The sequence below is a fragment of the Patagioenas fasciata genome, chromosome 2 (assembly GCF_037038585.1).
Source record: "Patagioenas fasciata isolate bPatFas1 chromosome 2, bPatFas1.hap1, whole genome shotgun sequence".
Lineage (NCBI taxonomy): Eukaryota > Metazoa > Chordata > Aves > Columbiformes > Columbidae > Patagioenas > Patagioenas fasciata.
Genome location: NC_092521.1, coordinates 163,233,399 through 163,261,193, shown reverse-complemented (window position 1 = coordinate 163,261,193; position 27,795 = coordinate 163,233,399). Strand labels below are relative to the sequence as shown.

Below are 27,795 nucleotides of genomic sequence, written 5' to 3'. Positions count from 1 at the left end.
TCACGCTAGGTGGCAAATCGCAGTGATTGACATCATGCCGGGCACTTCAGAGGCACCAACTGAACAGCAAGTCAGGGGGATAAGGAACAGTCTCGAACTAATACAAAGGACATTATTACTTAATTAAGGAAAGTTTAGATGGAAACCTCTGAAAGCTGCTTAGGAATCCTTAGGATTCTCCTGCTTTCCACAATGTTCCAGTGCTGCCTGGTCTTTAGGGGTGTTTTTTTCCTTAAAAACCTAAAAAACTATTCACAAAGAGAAGATTGGAAACGTGTGCCATATTAAGAATCTGGAGGTTATTTTGACCCCGGAGGTGTTTTCTGGGTGCCAGCAAGTTTTTGATACCAAGCAGAGCACCAAGTAGAACCTCAGAGCAGCTCTGGGCTGCACAGCCTTGTAACAGGGAAAAAGAACATAACAGAAACAGCTGACTTCACCTTTTGCTGTGGTTATGTGGGGCAGTCAGCACCGATTTTGAAAACTGCTTGATTTTTTTCCTAAAAATAGCCTTCCGGGTCACTTTTAATCAAGTCCAAATGGCCAAGTCTCTGCGTTAGTAAATCTCCTATGAATAAAATTTGACGGATATACCTTCAAAACCAACAGCCGAGCATTTAAACAAGTTGTCCTAAGCTCAGCTCTGACTCCAGCCTTGTAAATCATTGCCAAGTATTACACAGCTTCGCGTCCTAATCCTCTGAAGAGATATCTAATGCTGTGTAAATCTGTGTCAGGAGGACAAGAGCACCTGTGATGTGTTTCAGGGTGACACGACACTCTAAAGAAAACGGTAACCCGCTCAGATCCGAAGTCTGGCCTTCCAGGATTTGAAGAGAACATCCTTTGCCTTGGGAGAAAGGCAATTTATAGAATATAAATCTGGGATGAGGGAGGAAGCACGCAGATGCATGAACCAAGGCAGTCTGAAGACCTTGAGAACATCTGACTTTCGGTCATTGTGGGTACACCTACCAAATAAGGGTGTTGGGTGCTCTGTATTTCATTAATTTTCTTTTAAATCTCTACATTCATTTTAGAGATGATGAGTTTCCCTTGAAATGTATGAGTGTAGAGATCTTGGTTCCTGTCACTGAGCATGCCATCTTAGAGCTGGTTTTCCTATACCTCCAGCCTTTCTGGATAGGGAGCTCCAAGGCTTTGAGGGGGTAAGGCCATTTTCTGCAGTAAACTTTCTACCAAAGACAGAAGTATGTGCCACAGTGTTACTCCTATCATGATATCTCAATAGCGCCAATTATATTACAGTTTTAAGATTACTTCATTGAATGGCTTTAGTATAGAAGTATGCTGCACATTTGCTTGCTGTTATTAGACAAGTGCATCAGCTCTTTCTCCTTACTTAGGCAACATCAAGTCAATGGGGCGAGGGAATGAGAGGATAAGGCCTTGGACTACATGTTAATGCAGCTTCAGAGTACAGGGTATAATCAAGGCTGGTAAGAAATAGGGAAGACAGAAAATGGGTGCTGCCTCGGTTTGGAAGCATCAGTGAGTTTAAAATGGTTTTGAAGTCAAACCCAAATTTTCATGTTTAACTGTGAGCATTGACTGAGCAGGATTTAGGTGAAAGAAGCATTACTAGTGAATATATGTATGTCACACCTATACCATTACTTATGCTAAAATAACTTCTTAGGTGTGCTCATGTCATGTGTTCAGATCTGTTCTTTTAGAGATGGAAGTGAAGGCCTCACTGGTGACTTTTACCTGCCCAGTGTCTGAAGGTCCTAAGACATCAGACCTTGAATTCTGGTCTGCCTGTCCACTGTGACGTTTTTATAGCACATTCACCACTAAAACATGGAAGTGTTTATTAAGACCTTCCTTCCACATCAGCTACTGGGTCTGTATGTGGGAGGTGAGTTTGTGTCACACCTTGTTAAAGAGTGACATGTTGAAATGTGACAGTCAGCCTCTGCGCCACTTTGTCATCCGCCAATCCGGGCTGTCCTATCCCAGCAGATATCCATCCCGCTGCGTCCAGCCCAGGCCTGGTGTCTCTGAGACCTCCTGCCCTTAGGCTTGCTGTCACCCACATGCCACAATAAAGCCATCAATAGGTAAATAATTTAACAAATTGAGCAAGATTTACAAAGATGCTTAGCTGTGCAGACAGCGCTGGTACATACATGAATGCATATTCAAGAGAAAGGTCGCTCCATAGAGGACATTAGCTTGTGACTTAGGAACCAGGCTCATCTTATCCTGCTTTATCACAAACCTCCTGGGTGAAACTGGGCTGGTCAGCCAACAGTGGGGTTCAGAGGAAATATCATTCTACCCTAAAATAAATAGGAAGATTTTCCACTAGAGCTAACTATCTTTATGGGGGGAGCCTGGAATTTCCTTCTACATTAAGCAGCTCTTTTTTCTATAGTGTAGAAGAATCCCCAGGTTTAGACTTCGTTTCTATCTTTAAAATGTCAATAAAGCACATTCCTTGCAGGCAAAGTTTGCACACTCATATTGTGAAGCACTGGAACAGGCTGCCCAGGGCAGTGCTGGAGTCACCATCCCTGGAGGGATTTAAAAGATGTGTAGAAGAGGTTCTTAGGGACATGGTTTAATGCCAAAGTTGGTTAATGGTTGGACTCAATGATCTTGAGGGTCTCTTCCAACCAAAATGATTCTATGATTAGTAGGTGTGAGATAATCCAGTACCGAGACTGTGAAAACAGCCAAAGTAAGATGGGAGTAAGGGATCTGTGATGAGCAATATGCATAGGTCTCTCTCTTCTAAGAAAATAACATTTTATAACAAGTGGTGATTTATTTTGGTTCCCTTTTTAATACATTCATATTGGCACGAGAGCTGTTTGTCTCTCACTCCCTGTTCTATAAGAATTCAGGCTGTGAACACAGATTTGGGCGTGAAAAACCCAATTGCTCTGTGGGTTTTTTAATCTCACCTGTAACCTCCACTGCCGTTCAGTTCATCCAGACTGCAGTCCTGTGCCTGGTGGCATTAACATTTCTGACCAGCTGGGAGCTACAAAAGCTCTGAGAACAGGAAGAGCATTGGAACCCCTCCGTGCTTCCTCCAGTTTTGGACATGGATAGTTTATTTCACAGAAATAGTCTTTAAGAGGTATGAACCTCAACGTTGAACACCCGTCAAATTTCTTTCTGCCTTGGAGGCTGTGCAGAAACCAGAAAAAGTGAAAAAGTTCAGAATCAGAGAGTCATGCACGTCATTCTTTTAGAGTCTATGGTACAAAGTCATGTCTATCAGCAATCTAGAAGACTTCTTTCTAATCACTAAGTTTAATATTGGTAACTGAATGGTAATCCTACTTGTTTTTATCTCTGCTGGAAGTGGTTAGATCTTACAGATGCTTTTAGCCAGAAAGCCCTAAATTGTAACACTTACGTGAATCATCATATTTTCAATAGTGGAAGATACACAGACCTTGAGGAGCGTACAGGAAACCTACAGCAAGAGCATCATCGAGGGGGGTTTTGTAATGGTGATCTCTTTTCTCACCCACCTTGTGTAACCTGACATTAAGAGGATTTCTGTGTGCTTAGTTAAAAGAAAAACATCTTTGAAAGTCTCTTTTTCTATAAAGTTTACGCTAAAGTGGTAACAAAGATTTCATGAGTTGGTAAGAGTTCTGTGTATGTGTAGATGTAAAAACTTCCTATTTTTCTGTGTTGGTCTAATTTAATGGTTTCCATTTAAGGCGCCTTTTTTTTTCCCCCCACTGTTCCAGCTGTTTCCAACTGTCCAGCTGTTTCTTTTCAGGAGGGAAAGTCAGAAGGGAACGCAAATGGCAGGACTGTACTAACAGATTGGATTTTTCTTTGTGTCTCCATCTAGGTCTCTTTAATAAGCCTCATAGCCAATACACTTGGATACTCTGAGATGGGTCCCATTAAATCCCTCAGGACCCTCCGAGCCCTGCGACCTCTGAGAGCATTGTCACGATTCGAAGGGATGAGGGTAAGAACAGATAAAGCATCAATCAAAGCTCAACTGTGTGACATCAAGCATGTAACAGGGAACAGTTGCACATGGTTTTGTCTTCATTCTGTCTGCCAAAGGAAATGGATGATAATGCTGTATCAAAACAACAAAATCAGAAATCCCTCCTTTGTCTTGATTGCAATTGTATCATTAGAGCTTTATCCTCTGGTGGATTTAATGATAAACTAATCCTGCTGCCTAACTTGTCACATTGTGCTTTAAAAAACAGATTTTTGGCTGAGGAAGCATCTGAATAACAATTACTTCTCAATTATAAGGCGTATCAGGGGAATAACCAAGCTACAAGTTTGCTCCTTGCTTTCAACATGTATTAAAATGACACTGACTAGGAAAGTTCTTAAGGACTTTTTCACTAATAATTGAAGCAAAAATGAGAAATGCTAAAGATAGGGAAAGCAAATGAATGATTATATAAAATCTTTCCTTTGAACAGATTGCATTTTTAATACAGAATGTCAGGATTTACATTAAAGCCATGTAGCTCGTGTTTGTTGCTCCATCTTGGGCACCCACCTCTTTCCCTTCTTCATTCCTTTGCCGGCGTGACTGTATTCACACAGCATACAAGTTTATTTGTTAAACCTACCTGGTACACTAATCAGTTATGGTTTAGTTAAGCACTTTATTTAACTCCTTGCACCATGCATGACTTGCAGATGACAACTGTGTTCTGTACAAACCGAGGTTAATGCTAATTGTGCAGATTGTGTAGCAAGATAAAGCACATAAAACATGATGATCCCAAATCTCTCTACTAGGGCAATAAAAAATGCTACAGCTTTCATATTGAAGTATATTGAGGGTAAAGATTTCCTGTAGACAAAATTTTTGTCTGAATCATCAGCGACTATAATGTGTAGTTCATGCACTGAGCTCCTAGTAAGTCACTGGTCTATTGCAGTACCCTTGTAGTACGACAGACCAAAGGCAGAAGAGCTTAACTGTGATAACCCAGGAAATATGTTGATAGAGCAACTTATGAAAACCCTGTACCCATACTTTCCCTGTTGTGTGGATGACCAGAATTAGGGATCTATGTCTTTGTCCCGCAGACCTTGTGATTATCTAAGTCATATTATTTTTGTGGATGAAGATCAAACAAATCTAGTTGCAGACCGCTCTCCTCTGTGTTAAGACTAAGACAAAAAGATTCAAGAGGCTCTGTTCATCTGGGCAACCAAAACTTAATTGTTTTGTTCACCACACTCTTTTTCAGTAAACACAGGAAATATTTCAAATATTATTCACCAAAAAAAAACAAACAAACAAAAAAAACCCAACAAACAAAAAAAACTCTGCAGATCCTCAGCTGGCACAAGGTGATGTTTTACTACTGACATTAATTAAAGCTCTCACTCTCACTATGTCATCTGATGAGGTTCTCAGGGACATGGTTTAGAGGTAGACTTGTCAGTGTTAGGTTAATGATTGGACTCAATGATCTTAAAGGTCTTTTCTAACCAAAATGATTCTATGACCTCACTCCAAGTCTTTATTAAACATACATAAATTGAGCAAACGTTGATATCGGCAAAAGCAGCACTAGTTTAACTACCAGAGTGATTTGTGCACAGACTCTCTCAAATCAATTTAAATCTGGCTTATGAAGGCTTAGCTTCTACTGGTGGATTTGCAAGTTCAAGCGAAAACCCTTTAACGTATTCTAAGATGACATAAGAATGTTCACTCGTGACTTTGCATCAGTTTAACTAAATTGGATTCAAACCTGAAACGCAGTGGGCAGACTACTACAACATATCAGAAAAGTGAAGCTGAAATAGGAAAGAAATAGCCTGAAAATTCCCCATCCCTGTCTGAGAATAGCAAGAGGATGTCTTGGAGGAGATCCTACGTGGTGTAGACACACACATCAGCCCAGCAAATTTCCTTCCTAACATGGTCATACTTGTATGTCTCCCTGGTCCCTGACTCAACACCCCTTTCCTTCCCTGTACCTTTGCTGCAGCTGAAATATATTCAGTCTTTCTGAGCTACTGGAGGTAGTGAATTAGCTTGTAAACCATGATAAAGTGTAATTGAGAATACGTGCTATTGGAAAATCAAATCATTTTATTTTTAGTTTGTCTAACCACACATAACACAACTAGGGACAGTTAGACCTTTCATTATTAGGAGCTCATATGCTCCAAAATGCACAGGAAAATCGCTAGCGCAGTGATGGATTATATAATGATAATGTCGAGAAGCAAACACTGACAGTAAGAAAATTATAATAGTTTGCTCTATTATAATGTCTTTTTCTTGAATAACTGAAAGATCTCTGCATGGCTAAAACATGGGCAAGAAAGTTCTCATTTATACTGCAGTAAGAGACTTACTTCATTGACGCCATACCTAAATTTTGGAAACGACTGGTCCTGAGGCAAAGGCACAGAGTTGTGCTTGGATGACCAAGAGGACCTTTTACCATCAGAATTTGGTCCTTTCCCTGTCTTCAAACCAGCTTGGACCTGTCTGAGTTTGACACAAGTCTCAGCAGCTCCCATCCCATGAGAATTTTACGAAAAACATCTAAGCTGTTGCCTTCCTGCCCTTCTGTCCCAAAAAAATACTCCCATAAGACCAGTCTCCCACCTGACAGTTACTGTAGAGCCTGGGGGTGCCATGCATGTGCCACCACCCTGTGTCACTCACCACTTCCCAGGCCATATTAGAGCCCAGAGTAAATTAACTTAGGTCTGCCTGTCCCAAATCATGAAATCTCCCACGTCTCCTCATTTGTTGTCCATCAGGGAATTATTTCAGAGGTGCCACTTCCCTGCAAGTTTCTTCCCAACAAGGGAGGTTGTTGGAGTGTTTCAAAAGGAGGAGTGGGATGATGATAGACCATTTAATGTGAAAATGATCCCAGGCAAAGTCATGGTGAGGCTGCCACAAGATAAATGCAGGGAAGAAATAGCATAATTAATGCTAGCTAGCATGATTTCAGGGGAATAGTTCTTGTAAAACTGATATGGTCCTTTGATTTGATTACAAATTATGCTGATGACGGTAACTGTGCTGATAAAATAGCCTCAGATTTCAGAGAAGAATCTGATACCACAGAACACTGTGATGAAAACATGAGCTTTGTACCAAGCCAAAATAGTTTAATTTAAAATGGGTGATAGATCTCAAAAAGTAATTGTAAACAGTGATGACACTGTAAATTTGGTGATGAGTGTGTCAGGGCAAGGGATTCTTCAGAATAAGAACTGTCCTTAATCTGGACTTTAACAGGATCTGGAAGAAAATGTAAGATCTTTGCTGACAGCACACAAAGCGAGCAGAGTACTAAGTGGTATTGCAGATAAGGGATTTATACGGACTGATGTGGATCACAGTGAAAAATTGATCAATCGTACAACATGCATTTTAATAAAACCACAGACACTGTACACCTCAGGAGGAGGAAAGTAGGTCACTCTGGGGGATGTTTCTTGGAAAACAGCAGCTGAGAAGGATTTAGGGGTTGGAATGACTGTTCAACAGGACAGAAGGTTTTTTGGGAAGTTCTGATAAATGAGGCGACTAATATAATCCCTCAATATGCAGGGAAGTAACTCAGCAAGCGGAGAGAGAGGGCAATGCTTCAATACTGGAATTCCACAAAACTGCTGGAATTGGGGTATTACAAATGGGAAAGTCTCTGCAGGGATCTATGAGCATTAATCAGAAATCTGAAGGAACCATGACCATTAGAAAGAAATTCTAGTTTTTTAATTACCCAACGCAATGTTCAGTGGTAACTCACACAAAGTGCAGACAGGGATGATAGGAGAAGATGGTCTAACACCAGACAAGTAGTACCTCAGGTTCAACAAATCCAGCCTAAAAACACAGCACCTGTTTCTAACACTGAGAGCAAAGGAAACCAGGAATAGATTATCTAGTAATAATAATTTTTGCCTGTTATTTGGAATCTTGACAATGTAAATTAGATGTTTTTGCAGAAGGTATGTCCAGGCTTGGTTAGGAGGTACAGCCTGGCATTACTGCGGAAAGTCTGGTGGGCTGTGCTGTAGCAAGGGAGGATTAACACATTGTGAGAGTCTATTTCTGGATTTAAAATCTGAATCAGGTTTAGCTGAGAAAGTGGCCCATGAGATCAGGAGAGCTAGGCCACCAAATCTATACTTGGGCCACAAGCTCTAGGTTTGCATCATTGTGGATTAGTGTAAAGTGTGGCTCAGTTTCTAAGCTATGCTTAAAGAAATCACCTGGAAGATGGTTTCACCTATAAAGGCATGGGTGGAAATCAAAAGGCATGAAACCTTTTATTCTACATGGCTATATATGTTGCTTTTCCTAAATGCAGCAGAAATTCAGCTCTTTCCTTGGCAAGGTTTGCAGCTGAACTTTAACATGAATTTATGATAACAACTTACCTTTATGTATTCAGGTCTTTAAGTCCTGTCACGTGTCTCAGTGCAAAATCGAGAGTCCTTCCAGCAGACCAAATGGCATCCTGCTGGTGTAAGAGCAGAAGCAGTGAGAGAAGAATGAAACCCCCTGTTAATAATTCATTCGGAGAAGTGTTACAGGATTTGCTCCAGCCTCATGTCGTGTTTTGTTATCTACAAGCCATTGAACATAATTCAGCAGGAGGAAAAAAAGCAGGATGCGGGCACGGCCGTGCTGAAACCTGGATGTCTGTGTCCTGTCACAGGGCTTGCGGGTTGGAACTGAGTTCAGTGGCAAATCTAATATAAGTGCAGTGGTTTTGTGCTGCATGGATTAAAGTGGAACAAAAATACTGTCCCATACAGCAGCAAGCAAAACCCCCTTTGACAAGGACCGAGGCTATATCTAAATAACCCCTTGATTTAGAAATGATGTGGCATTTTGGTTAACACTGTAAATTCAGTCTTAAAACGAAGTTAGGAATTTATTAACATCCAGAACTGAAAGATAAAATTAGCAAAAACCAAACAAACAAAAACAACAAAACACACACAAAAACCCAAAACAAAACAAACAAAACCCCACCAAACTTTAAACAAACTGAAAAGTCATCAGGAACAAGATTATACAGAAAAAAATGGTCAAGAGCTTTTCCTGTGTGAAAATTAGCTTCATTCATAAATGCACAAAATATAAATCTGGCTTTTGAAAGATCTACATAATTTTGTATTACATATTGTAGATGAAGCTGCTGCTCTACATGCATGAAAACCATTTTACTCTTCCGGGTATTTTTCTTCCTCAGCAATGCAAAAAAATTATGGGGAAACAAATGCTGCATTATTATCTTGTCAGAAAATTGGACACTAATGCGAGAGAAAACAAGAGCTGACATTTTCCATAATCACATTCACAATTGAATAAAATTTAATTTTTATGGATCAATATCACCTTGTCTCCGTTTCAGAAATGTAGAAGGAGAAGAGCTTAGCGTCTGCCTATGATTTTAATCTCCAAGCATGAGATAGAGATGGAGAGCAATCCATGTAGTGGGGCTCATGTCTGCAGCAATGCTGCTGGGCAGTTTTGCCTGGGCTGTGTGCAATGGCAGCATCTCCAAAAGCTGTGAATCCCAAGAACAAGTGGCTGACATAGAAAGGGGAAAACTACATTTTGTCATAGCGTTCTTCACTCAGAAAATCTGTGGTTTTACACAGGGGTTTACAGCCCTTGCTGGGTTGGTCTGTAGGAGCTGCAGAGGATGTAATGGAGAAAAATAATGCTTTTGTTGTTAAATTCGAATGGCTTCACTTTTTTAATCATGTGTAATAAACAGAAAGTCAAAGTTGGTTTAGTACAGTATGTTTCAATCAGTTATTATTTAAATAAGCAAAATTTATCGCCGCTAGAGTTCACATCCCAAAAACTACAGAGCTTGAGTTCAGTAAAAGATTTCAGAAATCTTTTTCTCTATTTTGAGACACTGTGATGAATCCCAGCCATTTCCAATTAATCATATGATTATTAGAGATGGTTTTACTGAAGTGTATTATCTAGTAGGATCTGAGAGGTCATGATGATTTCGCAGATTGCTCCTGCATTAAAAGATTCCACTTGAAAAAACATCATCCCATAGGTGGGATGCCAACAGATTAGCTCTTCAATTACAAGAGTGAAAAAATAATCAAGTGTGAAGCCTTTAATGGTGGTCTGGCTCCTAAGGTAGTGTTAGTACTTATCCACCTGTCACCATGTGAGGGTTCAGCCCAGTTAATCGAGGGTGCACAACAGCTCATTAGCGAAGTGTCTGTGTAAGTGCTGACATTAATTCTGTTTTTTCTCTCCTGATTCACCCCAGGTGGTTGTCAATGCCCTCGTGGGAGCCATCCCTTCCATCATGAATGTTCTGCTTGTCTGCCTCATCTTCTGGCTCATCTTTAGCATCATGGGAGTGAACCTCTTCGCTGGGAAGTTTGGGAAGTGCATTAATAAGACAGAAGGAGATATGCCTTTAGACCCTAAAATTATTAACAACATGAGTGACTGTATACTCTATAATGTGTCAGGCACATTTTACTGGACGAAAGTTAAAGTTAACTTTGATAATGTTGGTGCTGGGTACCTGGCTCTGCTACAAGTGGTAAGTGTGACCACCGGGAACTAATAGGCAAATGTTGCTTGTTCCAATTGAAATAATCAGCTTATAGGCTCAGGTTAACCTCTGTGCTTGTCTGGGTTTTTCAGCCTTACCCATCAGGGTAAAAGAGTCATATTTGGCATATCAATTTGGCCTAGAGATATTGATGGCAGCTTCTGGTTTTGAGTTTCTGGTGCATCACTAATGTAGTCCTCTGGGAGGTAATTGGACTATTGAAGTGAATTAAAGATCATTTGGTCAATATTGTAATCCAGAGCAAAGTTCAGTTCCAGGAACAAAAAGTCATGATCCAGTTCATGCAGAAAGAGTGCACTGGCCTTCCTGAACTGGCCAGGATTTCACTATACCCTGCTGGGAAAAAGTGAAGTTACTGTATCTTCAGTAACTCAGCTGAAGTTATTACTTAAAGCTGGAATCACAGAGGAATCTTAATTTACAGTCCTGTGCTCACCTTCCTCGGAGATGTTTGGGAAGGACACTGGTGCTTCTCATGGTTCCTCACCTGATTTCTACCTGCTAAACATAATTAGTCATTTTGAACCTAACTATGAAACATAGTGGTGATCAGAGTGGTGTTACTCTGTAAAGCCTGGTCTCTCTGGAAAGGTCATGAGAGCGTATCAGAGAAGTGACTGTTGAGGATGAAGATGATAGCAATAATTGTTCTATAAAGACAGAAGAAAGCCACTTTTACAACCTCTTTCAGCAGCAAATGTGGATAAACGGGTTGTATACATTGATATTTACTTATGATGCAGCACAACCTAATGGATGGAACCACAGGAGACTCCATCTTCTCAACCAGGCTCTGTTGCTGGCCTGCTGAGTGCTTTTAGACAAATTGTGTTTCAGTTCCATGGAGCCCTCATGTAAAATAGTGGTGATTATGCTTGCTTCCTTTGTGCCTAATTTGCTTTGAAACCTGGTGATGGCAAGGGCTGGATATGCTCTAGGAGTGTTTGCTGTGTTGGATTTTATGTACGCAGAGTGAAACAAGTCCTACATCCTTGGACAGGAAACCTACTCTTTTGAAGCATCTGTGATGGCATTCCTTGGTTCTGAGATAAAAACTTGCGTGGTGGGAGATCAATTCTCTTGTCACATATAGACATCCACCTCTTGCAATGCAGCAGGGTACTGCCCCAAACCCTTGCCTGCCCTTCCAAGAGGGCATGAGCCTCCCACCAGTCCCCCATCAGATCTGCTGGCCCTTCTCCTTCCCGTGATGCAAATTTGCTTTCTCCCAGATCTTTTTTCCTCTGTCACAGACTCAGGAAATAGCTCCATCAAGTAGTTTTCCTTTCTTGTAGAAATGCTTATCACTATATATTCTTTTCCTGGTATACATACACTTGAGTTTGAGATCTTCTGACTACTGTCCTTTGAGTCTTTGCTTTTATACCCTCTGGAAAGCAGAAAGGTTAGAATGGGCACAATCACTTTTCATTCTTTCCATGACACAAAGCTGAACTTGCTGAGAGCAAGACTTTTATCTTTTGCATGTAATTATGGTATTCAGCTCACCCATGCAGGGTACATTAATTCACTGTGAATGTCCTTAATTAGATTTCCTGTTCTATATAGTGCTTTCTTTGTCTTTTATTTATACATCCAATCTAGCTGAGCAAAAATTTCCAGGTTTAAATTATCACGCCTTACCTGAACCTTCTTATCTCCTCCCTTACTGCATAACAGATGCCTGGTGTGTTTGCTGGAAAAACTCCATCAGAGTAGTATTTATTCCATCACCATTTCTTTTGTAAGACTCGCTCTAGCTTTCTGAAAAGCTGCAACATTTCCTAAATTGGCGTTGTCTAAGGAGTATCCTGAAGTGCTCTCTTCTACTGTTCTGCAGCATCAGTTCCTGGGCACTTGACACAGGTGACACTGGCTGGTTCAACAGGTGGGACTGCCTTCTGGTGGGTTCAGTAGTGGCAGCAGAAACATAACTGGTTGTAAGGTGGATCATGGCACGTTTATGAATAGATGGTCTAGTGCTGCTGTTTTCCAGCTGAAAATGGACTTGATGGCCCTGCAGGTTTCATTCAAACTTGCGATTCTGTATTCTGCAGCAAAGAAGCAGTTTTCCAGCTGCAGAAGTACAAAATAAGTGCCATAAATGTAGAGTCTGTGCAGGCTGGACAAACTGACGATGGCAGGAAACGAGGGATTCCTAAAACCTTGCTCAGTTCCTATGGCAGGTGCTGGCTTCTTCCAGGAGGAAGAGCAGAAGCCAAATGTCATTAGAGGATTGATTTTAACTTTCATCCTGCACCTGGAGCTCTAATGTCTGCTGCTAACGACAGTCTTAGGCAATAAAGGGTAAAGATGACACCCACAGAGAAGGGGCCCAAACATCTGGATCTCTTTTGCAAGACTCCAGCCAAGGGGTGTTGGTTACCGGTGCTCCTTGCCAAATGTCCTCCATATGGAGTCGTGTTTCATGAGCAAACTACCATAGGAACTGCAGGGGATCAGTTAACAGCTCAGCTCTCCTAAAGAGACAGACACATCGATGCATCTTCGTGCACATTGAAACAGCACAGAGCAGTGATGAAATGAGCATTTTGGTTAAAACCCTCCAGGATCCAAAATATGAGCTCTTAAGTGGGACTTGTCTTTTGACTGTTGACATTTCCAGCTGCTGTGCAACACACTTTTTAAGTGACTCTGAAGTTACCTCTGGATGCCTGAATGCGTCTGGAAGTCTAAACGGAAATACATAAAATGAATTTTTCTACCTAATGTTCTGTCTTCACTTCAGCAGCATCCTTTAAATAAATGAACAGTTGGTACTGTGGAAACTTTAAGGCTTACAACTATCCAGAGGCAAACTTTCTGACAACGTGTTTGAGAACTGCAGGAAACTTTCCCCAAATACCCTGTGCTCTTTTCCTACCATGTTTAGGATCCATCACGTTGTTCTGAAGATGCCACTTTGAATTAATGAGTGTGCAAAAACATTCCTGTGAAGTGGTCAGTCAAGTTTAAAGCTTGTCCAACTAACAAAAGCGCTGCCTCTCAACAGGTTACTGAAATAGGACATAGTCTCTGCCCACTCTATGAGCATGAAAAATGCCTCACTCACAGGGAGGAAAATATCTTTAGTATCACGACTTTTTAATTTGCAAGAAGGATGGTTCACTCTTCCGGGGATTTAACACCCTTAACACCCTAATCTGATAGGAAAAATATGATTGCTACGACCCAGTGCTTCAGTAATGCTTTTTCTATATTCCCAGAATTGCTTTGCAGATCACAGCACCTATGTTCTATAAATCTGTATTTGAGCTGAACAAACAATTATCTTAAATTTCCAGTAGGAGTTTCACATTTCCCTTGTGTAATCCTTCCCTTCACATTATGATTACCTCCACATACTTTTTTTGCAACATGTCTCGAAATTTCTACAATTTATTGAAGAACACCAAGAAAACAAGTGGTCTCTTCATGCAGCATCTGGCTTGCTTGGAAGAGTTCTCCTTAACCAGGAACAGACTTACATCTAATATGTCCTATGTAATGGAAGTTTGAGATTCCAGATGAAGAATGGGAAGATAACAGAAGATCTCGTAGACCAGTACAGCAACCAGGAGCTGTGGAGTTAAATCAGCCTTTCATGCCAGGTTCAAAGTCATGATGGAGCTCATAAATCAGCTACAAAATGGTCATGAGACAGCGGTGTGTGTCTAAGGTTACTGAGTTACACGATCTCTTGCACTTCTCTAAAGTGTAATGCTAGATTTTACTTTCACCGTGTATGCAAAATGTGTAAAAAATCTGTGCTTCTGAACAAACGATAAATTATTGCAACAGGGTAGATTTCTCCATGTGTCCAAAGATCAGGAGTAAGCAGTATTTCCATGGGGAATTACTGGTGGAAATGCAGGGGAGCAGAGGCAATGCCCAGCACAGCACAGACCTCTGGAGTCTCCGGTGGGTCCAACACTCACCCGCAAATCATCTTAACGCAAAATAAACAATAAACAAATGTTCAGTGTGAAAATTCAGCAGAAGGGCCGGCAGACAGTAGAGTTAGCACAGCCAACTTGAAGACGTGTAGTTTGGCTGTACTGTTGTGGCTCTGTCGTAACTTTTAGAAGTTTCTGTCACCAATAGTAATGCTTAAAGAAGAATTTCAGAAGTGCAAAGACAAGTATTTATGCCATCATAACCAGCCATTTTTATTGCACTATTGCAGTACCTTTCTAGAAAACAAAACAAAACAAAACCCTTCGTAGATTTAAAGGCTTTTTTTTTTTTTTAATTTTAAGGCACCACTTGGTTATACAATAAATAGTTTGAGGGTAGCTAGTGCCATCCCACCTGTCCTCCTCCCCACTAATTTACTGCATTGCAGCTATAACCACCAGTCAAATAACAAAATGTAATCCCATCCCGAGATGAGTTTATCAGTAGATAATCTCATCACATGACAATTTCAGTAGAAAATGGTGTTTCTCTGGCTAGCTTCCAGGCTGGATAATATCACGAACACTCCCATGAAGATTTTGTCACTTCCTTATCCAGAGTGTAAGTGGTTACTAATTCCAGATAAATAATTTCTTTTCCTAGTGTTATATTTCTTTCATTCTCAGTATCTTTTACTCTCCGCAGATGAAGTGCTTAGGGAAGCTTTCCAGAAGCCCAGTGGATTTTTAATTCTCTTACTTCTGGACAACTGGGAAAAACAGAAAATCACAATACTTCCTTCTCTTAATATCTATTTTTGTCAGATTACTTCATCATCTGTTATTGCTATAAACCACTGTGCCTTGCAGTAGTCTCTTGTGTCTGTCGTACATATCGAGGGGTAAAATAGCTACTCAAGAGAAAAGATTTCCTCCCAAGTGGGAGAAGAGTACAGGGTAGGATCATATTGTTTTGCTGAACAGGGAAAAGGATTTCTTGTTTCATCCCGTCCACCCTTCCTGAATGGCACTTTGAGCTGGAAGCTGCAAGCGAATGTAATGACATCAGAAAATCTTGAATCACATCAGAAAGAGAACAGTGAAAAAAGGAAAACATTAGAACAATTAAGGAGGATCAGTATAACAGGTTCAAATAATGGTTTGTTTCAATAAAACTGCTGGTCATTCCTGTAAACACTTCACATCTGAAGTGTTTCCTAACACACAGTACCATGGAACAGATTTTCCAAAAGGTTCTGATTTTGAGGGCTTCATCTGTTTTACTCAGTAGATAAAAATGAGTGCAACATTTCAAACCTTATTTTATAAATATTTTCATGAGAAAGACGGTTGACCTCTCATACAATATTTCCCTTTGGCTCAGTAGCATTCAGAGGGAAATGGGAAGGCAGCATTACATCCAGGATTCAGTTTAATAATAGAGAGTGTATAATGAAGCATTTCTAAAACTGCTGGATGTACCAAGCTCAACATAAATTCCTGGGTTTCTCCTGGGAACCACTGGCCAAATTCCTATTAGCTTTATCTGGAATTGCATGTCTGCACACAATCAACAAAATTCAACTTCAGTGTCAGTAGGATTCAAAATAAAATTGGGCGTGGATCTTTCCTGCCTGCTAGTGTAAATCCAATTAAATAAATAAATCTAAGAAATGCCACATTATCTCCTCACACTGATTTTAAACCCAGGATGAGTCTAAATGGGTCAGAAGTCAAATAAGAAACAACCCCAGAGGACTAATATAAAGGTAATGTGGCTTAGACCAAATTCCAACCTAATGCCAGGTGTGTTGAGCATCAGGCTGTGTCTAATTAGAGACACACATTGAGACCAATGAGTCATGGTTTTGCTACAGAACAGTAAAAATCACTTCTGCATGTTTCTCCTAGGAGAAACTAACCTTTCTCCAGTGCAGGTTCCAGTAAAAGGCACTGGCTTCTATGGAGTCCCATCGTGTTTAAACAATTTAAAAAATGATAATTAGAAACCCTGATTTCAGGAAATCTGAACAGTAAAGCAGACGGAGTTTCCGGGGCCAGGCTCACAGCAGGTGTTGATTGCCTTCGCTCCTTTCAAGTCAGCTGAGATTTATGCATCTCCCTGGGTTTTGACATCATTGCCTTGATTAATCCCTTTTTAGAAGAGGGAAGGTTCCAAGCTTCAGGGGGATCCTACAGTGTGGTCACTGCCCATCAGTGTGAACACCCAATGTGGATAGGACCCATCTCACCTGGTCTGAGACTTGTGCAGGACAGTGATCTGTGTTGTTTTATGTAACTGTATTTCTTCATTATTTGAATTTCTTAAGGTGGAAGCTTCCAAAGATTTAATTTCCATGTTTTCTCTCCTTTTTAAAATCTCTTTTAAAAAGCTCTGGTTTATCCCTACAACTGCAGAAAATCAGAAAACATGAATGAGAGAATCTAAGAGAAAACCATTCTGGAATGATTTTAAATGTCTAAATGAACATAAACTCATGGATACATGTTGCTTTAAAAGAGAGGCAATTCATTAGCTGTGAAGAAAATGCTCAACAGTGCATTTTGAAAACTAGTCGCAAAGGTGATATCATAATTTCAATATATGCTTATTTAATATATTTAATTATGTGTTTTGTGGGGTGTTTTTCAGGCCACATTTAAAGGTTGGATGGACATTATGTATGCAGCAGTGGATTCACGAGAGGTAGGTAACTACAAGGAAATTAGTAATTTCCTTTTTCATTGACTTTTGCAGCACTCATCGTGTTTAACAACAGCAACCAAATATAGGCAGGTTCCCGGTCCCCGTCTTACTCTTGTTGAGGCAGTTGTGGATCTTCCTTGTTAGCGGGTGGTACTCAAGCATCCTGACTCTGGGATTAAAACAAATGCAGCTCTCAGTTCTACACAGCTGATTTATCTATTTGTACTGCGAAACTCCCAGCAAAGAGGCCCCTCCAGAGTGAAACTGAGTCTGTCAAAAACCTGAATTGTCCTCTCTCTTTCTTCCACTTTCCCCACTGACTGCCGTATTTTCCATGGATCTAATTTGTGATAACCAGAACCTCTTTAAAAGCACTGGGTTTAAATTACATTCTCTTATAATCTCCACCCTCAACCCCCACTATATCTTCTCCTTCAGCAACTCATTGGTCCATAACCATCAGCTCTAGTCAAGGAGGGTGGAGGATCTCCTGGCAGGGAAAGAGGCTGGTGTGAACTTGAGCTCTGGCTTGAAACGTGCTGGACCTCTGGGTACTGATGACTGCCCTGTGCTAACAACCGGTTCCTACTCTACATTCCATTCAGCTTTCAAGTTTCCTGAAATTAAGAGCTTTTCCCTTGCAAGATCATGCATAATTCTGTTCTGGGGTTTTTCTTGTTTGGTTTGGTTTTTTTATTTCTTGATTGATGAAGGTGTTGTGGCTCTTTTAGTAATATTAAAGGAACAAGCTTACATTGGGTATTGAGAATTAGGCAGTCTGAATTGAATAACAGGGAGGCAAGCCATAAATTGAGGAATAAGGGGTGAAAAACACACATGACACCCATGGAGCTAAGAAGTACCATTGTGTATCATGGCTCATGATGTTGATGTATTCTTGTGCTACATGTACACGTGTGTGTATCCTCCCTGCTACTAACTGAACACATGGGTACCCATGAGAAAATACGGTATTCAGGGAAATGCGAACTTCTAGCATCTTGGATAGATTCCTGGAGCTGGTGGGGCAAATCTGAGCATTTTTGCCAAGTGTGGTCTATGTGATCTGAGGCTACCGGACTTCATTGCTCAGCCCTTCCACAAAAAATTTTATTCATTTCCATCCTTCATAAAAGAAAAATTGTAATTCTAAACACACTGACTCTCAATATAGAGTTTTTAAGTAGCATTTAATTATACTGTGATCGTACTTTCCCTTTTTATAAGTACTATCGCTTCACATAACGTTAGGGATAATCAGAAAATTATCTTCCTGTTCTGGGTTCAGACTGAGAACATTTTACAGGATTTACTGTGAAGCTGCACTTTCGGAAACAGTGTGATCTCTGTGACAGTGTTGTGAAATGCAGCTGAAATGACCGTGGCATCACAGATACCAGTAGTAAACTTCAAACAGAGACCATGGAGCGCTGACTCTGCTACTGCTAGTGGGAGTTACACTATTTAGCCTGTTCCATAATCTTTATTGCTGATGGACAGTTTTCTTTAAACTGCATTAATGTTGTGATATTTGCAGAGATGGTCTCATTTTTGCATTTTGCCTTTTCCCTTTGCAGTGTGAGGAGCAGCCTGAATGGGAGTCTAATTTATACATGTACCTGTACTTTGTGATTTTCATCATCTTCGGGTCTTTCTTCACATTGAACCTCTTCATTGGTGTCATCATTGACAATTTTAACCAACAAAAGAAAAAGATAAGTAGAGCATATGCTACACATGACTTTGTGATTGCTGGAGAGATAAGGGCAAGGGATAGATTTATAAGCAGTGGCTTTGCCACATTAGCCTTGAGATTATCATTGACAGAACAGCCTCAGAAACTGCCTTGCAGGGCTTTTGCAAAAGCACAGTTGTAGCAGATGCTGATGCCTGCACAGGATGAACATCCTGAAGATCCAGGCCAGGGGATTATACTCCGGTCCAGAGCAGGCCACAAAAGTGATGAGAGGGCTGGAACCGCTCTGCTATGAGGACAGGCTGAGAGAGTTCGATGTTCAGCCTGGAGAAGAGAAGGCTCCGAGGAGACATTATTGTGGCCTTTCAGAGCTTCAAAGGGGCCTGTAAGAAAGATGGGGACAGACTTTTCAGCAGGGCCTGTTGCAATAGTACAAGTGGTGATGGTTTTAAACCAAAGGAGGGGAGATTCAGGCCAGACAGGAAGAAATTTTTTACACTGAGGGTGGTGAAACACTGGCCCAGGTTACCCAGAGAGGTGGTGGATGAACCATCCCTGGAGACATCCCAGGCCAGGCTGACGGGGCTCTGAGCAACCTGATCTGGGTGCAGATGTCCCTGCTCATGGCAGGGGTGGCACTGGATGAGCTTTGGAGGTCCCTTCCAACCCAAACTGTTCTATGATTCTGCACAAAAAGCAGTGGAACCTGTTCTCAGCCCATCACCTCCCTGCCCCAAGGTGTAGCCATGGTCACGGAGGAGCAACCTGGCCTTAGAGCTGTGTTTCTCTCTGCTTTGTAGGCTCTAAACAAAGGACTGAGCTTCTTACATTTTCCCCTTTCACACTGGACTTACCTCGAGCACCGACAGAATCTGAGTCTTGCTCCTTGTCGGTGCCTGAACTGCTCTGTGTCTCCTGCTCTTCACCTCCATGCAAAAAGCAGCTCCCACCACTGCATCTCATCAAACCCTTCTTAGATATTTTGATGAAAGCTACATGAAAAGGGAAATAAGAAAACAGAAGAGGATACAGCCCTGAATTTTGGATGGAGGCAGTGTACCTCTTTTCATCAAAAATAATAGCTTTGTTCTCACCCTGTACTTAGGTGGCCAGGATATCTTTATGACAGAAGAACAGAAAAAGTATTATAATGCAATGAAGAAGCTGGGATCTAAGAAACCTCAAAAGCCAATCCCAAGGCCACTGGTAAGAATGACATCATTCAGTTGAACTCTGTGTAATAGCTGAATATTAATTTAATAGAATGAATGCAATTCAGCTTTCCAGCGTAGGAAGAGTGACTGTTTCCAGGTGAAAGCCACCTAGTATTTAGATGTTTTGATTTTCGACAGTGCTTGCAAGTCCAGTGACCTCTGTGGTACAAAATTTCAATTGTTCTCCTATATTGACTAAAAGTCCAATTTACATACGTAGTCATGGCTGTGGCCACATGGCTGCATTGAATTAATTTATGGCCACAGTCCAAGGTCTTTTTTCAGTAGTTTCAAGAAGCATTAGGATCAAATGGGCTTGAAAACTCTATCATCCAACCATTCCTCATCATCTCTATGTTTATTAAGTTCTATTCAGAAGCAGTACATTGCCTGTTTTCTTCTACTTTTTGATCAATCAGGAGACAATAATGTCATCATTTTGACATCGTTCAAATTTCCTAACTGAATCTTCTCCTTTCCTCCAGAACAAATATCAAGGTTTTCTTTTTGATGTCGTCTCAAAACAAATCTTTGATGTCTCCATCATGATTCTCATCTGCCTTAACATGGTTACCATGATGGTGGAAACAGATGACCAAAGTCAAGAAAAAGTGAACATCCTCCATAAAATCAACATGCTTTTTGTTGCCATCTTCACTGGGGAGTGCATCATCAAGATGCTGGCCCTGCGACACTACTACTTCACCAATGGCTGGAACATATTTGACTTTGTCGTCGTGATTCTGTCTATCGTAGGTAGGCGAATCCAGATTTTCCCTCAAACTCTGAAGTTAAAAAGGCAGACATAAATTTAATTAGACAAAGTTGAAGGCTTCATGCAATAAAACACACTTTCAACTCAGAGAATTAGATCCTAGCCATATTTTTTTTAATATTTAAATAATAAAACATAATACTGCCTAACAATAACTTGAGTGATCAGTGAAATTATGAGGTTTATCATACCACACTATTAATTTCACCATACACTTAATGGTTCCTAATGATAAAACATTGTCCAGAACCGGTACCATGCACTTAACCCCAGTTCTGCATAACAGCCAAAGAGAAGTAAAAAAGCCACATGAAAAGGGCACATGCAGACTGCTGTTGTTTTGCTATTTACTTTTTATTACATCAGTGTGAAACAGCCCTTCAGGGCAGGTTTGGGCAGATGCAGTGAGCCTGGCTGTTTTCAGTCCTGTTGCCTCTGGAGCTCTGAAGCCTCATCCAGCCAAGGGAAGAAACAGAGACATGTAGTTTTATTGTCAATTTGTGCTTTATGCTGTCCTGCAGCTCCAACGCTAGATCACATGTTAGATGTTACAGAAATGCATGTCAAATGTGAATCTGAATCCTGCCAAAAGAGTTTTCATTGAAGTAGCAACTGGAAGATGATCAACTGATCCAGTGAGCAGAAGGAACTCGGAAATGTGGCTCTTCCAATACAGTTCCTATTCTGAAGGAGGGAATAGATGAGTGGGCATGTAGTGACAGGACAAGGGGTAATGTCTTCATACTGAAAGAAATAAGATTTAGGTTAGATACAAGGAAGATATTCTTGCTAAGGCACTGGAACAGGCTGCCCAGATAAGTTGTGGGTGCCCCATCCCTGGAAGTGTTCAAGGCCCGGTTGGATGGGGCTTTGAGCAACCCGATCTAGTGAAAGGTGTCCCTGCCGATGGCAGGGGGGGTGGAACTAGATGATCTTTAAGGTCCCATCCAACCAAAACCATTCTATGATTATTTTCCCTGTACTAACTCTCTGTTTGCCTCTTTTCAAGGCACCGTACTTTCTGACATCATCCAGAAATATTTCTTCTCTCCCACACTCTTCAGAGTCATTCGCTTGGCTCGGATTGGCCGGATCTTAAGACTCATCCGGGGAGCCAAAGGAATTCGAACTCTCCTGTTTGCCTTAATGATGTCCCTACCTGCTCTGTTCAATATTGGACTCTTGCTTTTTCTCGTCATGTTCATTTATGCCATTTTTGGCATGGCTAACTTTGCCTATGTTAAGAAGGAGCATGGGATTGATGACATGTTCAACTTCCAAACCTTTGCTAACAGCATGCTCTGTCTCTTCCAAATCACAACATCAGCTGGCTGGGATGGTCTTCTCAACCCTATTTTAAACACTGGACCACCGTATTGTGACCCAAACCTTCCGAATGCAAATGGTTCGAAGGGAGACTGTGGGAGCCCTGCCATAGGGATTTTATTCTTTGTTACTTATATCATTATATCATTTCTCATTGTTGTAAACATGTATATAGCCATTATTTTAGAGAACTTCAGTGTAGCCACTGAGGAAAGTACAGAGCCTCTAAGTGAGGATGATTTTGATATGTTCTATGAAATCTGGGAGAAGTTTGACCCTGAAGCCACTCAGTTTATTGAGTATTCTGCACTTTCAGACTTTGCAGATGCACTGTCAGAACCTTTGCGCATAGCAAAACCAAACAAAATCAAACTCATAGCAATGGACTTGCCCATGGTCAGTGGAGATAGGATCCATTGCTTGGATATTTTGTTTGCTTTTACAAAACGGGTGCTAGGAGAATCTGGAGAGATGGATGCCCTTAAAATACAGATGGAAGAAAAGTTCATGGCAGCGAATCCGTCTAAGATCTCTTACGAACCTATTACAACAACTCTCAGACGGAAACAAGAAGAGGTCTCTGCCATCGTCATCCAACGGGCCTACAGGAGACATTTGTTTCGGCGCTCCATGAAGCAAGCATCTTACTTGTACCGGCACAGAACTTTTGACGGCAGCATCCTTGAGGATGATGCACCCGAGAAGGAGGGTCTCATTGCGTTCATGATGAACGAAAACTATGGCAGGCCAATAGACAAATCAGAAACTCTGTCCTCCACATCTTTCCCTCCATCCTATGACAGCGTCACCAGAGGTACAAGTGATAATCTGCAGCTGAAGATGACAGACTCGAGCAAAAGTGATGAGGCTATCGACTGTCTGCTCTCACCAGACAGGGATAAAGAATCAATTGTTTAAATGTTTGTTTAGAATGCTTTAAAATACTGTTTACAGAATGTAATGCTGTAACTACACAACGATTGAAGCAGCCTTCTTATTAAACATTAGTTGCAAAAGAAATAACGGAGTTTTTACCCTTACCTACAGGAGTCTAATAAGTCATATAACCTTTGACTCTGCTCTTTTTGACTTGGCTCAATATTTATATTTACATATGCACAGGAAGAATCTTTGCAGGGTCATAGCTGTTATATCAATGGTGTGAATAAGAATATGCTAGACTTTAAAACAGTAAACACAGTGTATATCTATCCACAGATAAAGCCTGGCTGTATACATTCATTTAAGGTCTTACTCATATTAGTGTGTTTACTTATGGCAATGTATGACCTTGCGTTCTAAAGAAAAAAGAAATATCACAGCTGCTGTAGCAAAATGTAACACTTACTGTGTATGTTGTGAATGGTCTTTCATAAATTTATTATATTTGATATTTTTTTACTTATAAAAAAAGATGTCTCTTTTTCCATGGAGATTAATGATCCTCACATTCTTCATGATGAACTCTGAGTCAAGGTAATAGGAACTTGCGGGATCCCCATCATTTGAAGAAGAAAGTTTTTGCAAAGTAAATTATCAAATTAGCAACATTTTAACTGTTTATTACAGTAAGCCCTCCCTCTTGGGACTTGCAACTGCTCATCAGCAGAAATACAAAAAATAAAATTAAAAAAAAAGGAAATTATGTCAAAATAATGAGAGAAATGGCTTGTTCTTCAGGAAACTAGACAATAATGGATTCTGTTTGTAAAACTGTTAATAAAAGCACTAATTTTTTAGTATGTTTCAAGAATCTGCTTTGAATACCGCAATCAAACTCACCATAGAAATAGCGCATCACGTTTGTGTGTCGTGCTCCTAAGCACCATCTACACTGGCAAAGTTTCTGTTAAGGTAGTGGGATAGGTTACATTTTCCCCAGGAACACTGAGCTAAGCAGCCTTATTGGAAACTGTGCATCAACGTTACTCCAGAAATACTACTGCTACTAATGGTAATAATATAAACAACACCGACTGGGCTGTGCAGAACGGCTGCGACAGTGAGATCAAGAAGGTGGGAGGGGAATTGCCTCTGGATCCATATGTAAATTTTGAGGTTTTGAATCCTTTCTACTCGGTGTCCACCATTTGTTTTCTCAGACAGTATAGTTAGATTACTGGGGAAGGAGAAGAAATACAGGAACCAATAAAGAGTATTTAGTAGAAAAAGGAAGTATCCTCATTCCTGAAGGCAAAGGAATATTTACAGCTGATGTATCCATCAGCTTCAGGCCAAAGAAATGAGAATGGGGTGAAAGATGAGTGTGTGGCTGTAGGAAAGTATTAGAGGCTTTACGTGCTAACATAGGTTATTATTTATTTTTAAAGTTTCAGCCTCAATCAAATGTGAGAAAGCATTTCTGGAATACAGAGACAAGTCCGTAATTACACACAAGTTCTTTTTCACTTTTAGACTGACTGTATTTGGGTTTGGTTGGACTTTGTAGAAAATCTTGAGATTTCTATAATGAGCCATTGCACTTTAAGGAAGAATAATTGTGCTTTTCACCTTGGAGAAGCAAGGATATCGAGAATGTATTTAAGGGGTATTGTCATGGACATTTAGTTACATCCCAGGTTGTAAAGGAGTCAAAATCCTCATGGAGTTGACAACAAGAATTAAAGCTATATGTTACAGTGAAGTTTATCCATGGCCATTGTTAATCTGTCCTCTAAACGAGTCAGAATATGTAAATGCAACATGTCAAAAGGATGACGATGTATCTGTGTAAATATGGGCTAATATATTCTCTCCATTCATTGAGAGGTGTCTCAGGCATTCACTTGAGAGTGGTCTGTCAGTTAATTCAGAGGATTTGCCATCAGGATTCCTGGGGTCTATTCCTAATTCTTACTACATGATTTTTAGGCAAATAATTTAACCTATCTGTGCCTCAGTTTACCCATCTGTAAAATGGGAATAATAATACTTACCTACCTCACAGGAGTGTTGTAAGACTTTCTGGTTGCAAAGTGCTATAAGGGAATGAAACGTACTATATAAGTATTATTATGATCATGCTCTCTTGCCCTTTTAACCCCATGTCTATGGTATATAACATAGGGCTGTTCCTCCAGGGATTTTGTTGCCTTTAAATCTTGTATGTAATTAGATTCTAACTTAAGGGAACTGCTGTTCGTTCCTTAAAGTGAAAACACTATTCTGTCCTCCCTCCCCACCCCTAACCCCACCAAAAAAATGCTCAAGGCTTCTCAAATTAGAGAAACTTTATACAGATTCCCTGTGTATTTATGCTGTAATGTTATTCTGACTGTACATATCACCCAGAAAGAGTATGCGATTTTTATATTTATATGCATATATATATATACACACACATACTTATACCTATACATATATATGTATCTTGTGAGTTTATAGAGTGGCTGACACTCAGAGGACACGACTTACTGATTAAAATGTTTTCTTCTCAATGGGATTTATTGAACATTAGCATTGAGCTGCTGCCTATAATGAAACTGTTTAATTAGAAAATAGTACATTCATTACTTGCTGAACAAGCATTTATTGGCTGACAACTGGTAACATTATTTTCCTTTCAAAGCTTTAGAATAAAAGAAGAGGGAAAAAATACTACAAAAAAGGCATTTATCTGATTTTTTCCACATACAATATAAACTGTTCAAAACCCTTGGAAAAAGCCAGCCAGTGCTCAGCAGTGTGGTGTTGATCATGCTGTTTTGAATATTTTAATTATTTGCAACTTGTATTAGAAAATATTTGAGTGATACTAAAAGTCAGACCCAGTAATGAACAGGATGTAATGGGATGATTAGCTGGTCACTGATTATATTAGAGAAGAGCTCTTCCTCTGGTCGTTTCACCCTTGTGTTGAATATCTTGTTATCATTGCTGTGAGACCCTATAGTACTGATGCAATTACAAACCATTCTGTCTTCTACCCAAAACCTGTAAGAAAAAAGTAACCACGATGCAAAAAAAAAAAAAAACGAAAAAAAAAAACCAAAAAACCAAAACCTGAAAGAGGGTCTTAACTATAGATGTTTACAGAGCAACTTTCTAAAACTGAATTGTAAATTACTTTCAAAACCTTTGTAACTGTAAGGTTGGGTTTCTATTGGGTTTTCTGTTGTTTTGTGGTACATTTCTTTAGAGCTGAAGAGGGAATGGTATCTTGGTGTGGTGCGCAGAACTCCCCTCAAAAACGTCAAATAACCCCACTTGCAGATCTTTATTAATGAAGATGCCGATCTGAATCAAGCAATGGTACAACCTCCCAATGCAGTGATCTAGTTAAAGACACGAACTCAATAGTTGGCCCACGTTGTCTATAAGCATGGTGAGTGCTACCATTTTTTCTGCTGATTTGTTCAATAAAGGCTACCACATGAATCACTCAAGCTACAAAAAGAGCAAGGAAAATATCAGCCAATATCATAGGAGATATTAAGTTGTTTGTACCTGGAAAAATTCAAGTTTATTATGTTTCTTTATTAAATAAATAAGGATAACAAATATTTCCTGTGCCTTTTTTGGGGGGTTATTTTATCAACATCTATGTTATTATATGTCTGACTCTTTTTCAGCACATTTGATTGGGAAATTCGTGGTAACTTCTGTTAGAAGGTTTGTCAATGAAAGCCCTTCCAGTTCATCTTGCATTGTAAGACTAACGACAGGGCATTAAAGACTTGAGCCAAAGCTTGTTGAAATCGATGGATAATTTTGGGGTACTTCAGACGGATTTGAAGCAGATTCTAAAGCTTCTCTTCAAAGAGAGTAACTTACAGGATGAGCCCAGCATTGATATTTCAACCCAACTTGCCTAGCAGAATTAGCTGGAGGAGGAAGGGTTTTACTGGAAAAATGGGATCCCACCTAGAGACTAAATATATATATATATAAAAAATATATATATAAATGATATTTTCTTAATGCTAATATGAATGTCTTTCCAGTTTAATTATATTGATTTGCTTTCTACTAATTATTATATTAGTCATTTGTTAAAATTCGTATTAAACAAAGTGTAGCATCCTTCTCAACACATACCATGTCTTAATCCAGGAAGGAGCTTCAGAAGGGACGCAGACAACCCTTAGCTCTTATCAGCATTGAATGAATTGTCCTTATCTTCACCCCTGGTAGCACCAATTTTGTTACTCTATTTCATTGCTCTGATTTCTGTTTAAACATGGCAGGTTCCTAATCATATTAAAATGGAACAAAATCGAGCTGGTTTTAAGTGCACTGAAAAAATCCACTCAGTCCTTTGAATTAATTTATTAAAATCAATTTATAGTCATGTTTTACATTAACCTGAGGAAGTCCAACTTGTGCAAAAGACTTTTTTTTTTTTAATTAGCATTTGCTAAGATGTGTCGTATAATAATATGACTTCTGAGTAATTGTGTGTATAGAAAAAATCTGTCTGGAAAATTTTCAGCAAGATATTTTTGGTTGGAAGGCGCAGTTTGGTGAAAAGAGAACTCTATAGAGACTTGTTCAGGTTAGTTAAGGAAATTCCTTGTTAGAATTTGTGTTCAGAATTCCCATGGGAAGGAATTCCTGGGTCATAATCCGCACTATGAGAATTTCTACATGTGG

General features: G+C 40.0%; 1 protein-coding gene across 8 annotated transcripts in view; it reads left to right on the top strand.

The window, feature by feature from the left end:
• Window positions 1-26,705, top strand: part of SCN5A (sodium voltage-gated channel alpha subunit 5) — a 216,986-nt gene extending 190,281 nt beyond the window's left edge. For all 8 annotated transcript variants that reach the window (XM_071805348.1, XM_071805346.1, XM_071805345.1 and 5 more), the window contains 7 exons: window positions 3,845-3,967; window positions 10,275-10,556; window positions 17,139-17,192; window positions 18,770-18,907; window positions 19,990-20,094; window positions 20,588-20,858; window positions 21,887-26,705. In XM_071805348.1, the coding sequence (XP_071661449.1) occupies window positions 3,845-3,967; window positions 10,275-10,556; window positions 17,139-17,192; window positions 18,770-18,907; window positions 19,990-20,094; window positions 20,588-20,858; window positions 21,887-23,121 (2,208 nt within the window). In that variant the 3' untranslated portion in view covers window positions 23,122-26,705. The remainder of the gene's footprint in view (window positions 1-3,844; window positions 3,968-10,274; window positions 10,557-17,138; window positions 17,193-18,769; window positions 18,908-19,989; window positions 20,095-20,587; window positions 20,859-21,886) is intronic.
• Window positions 26,706-27,795: the final 1,090 nt, after the last annotated feature.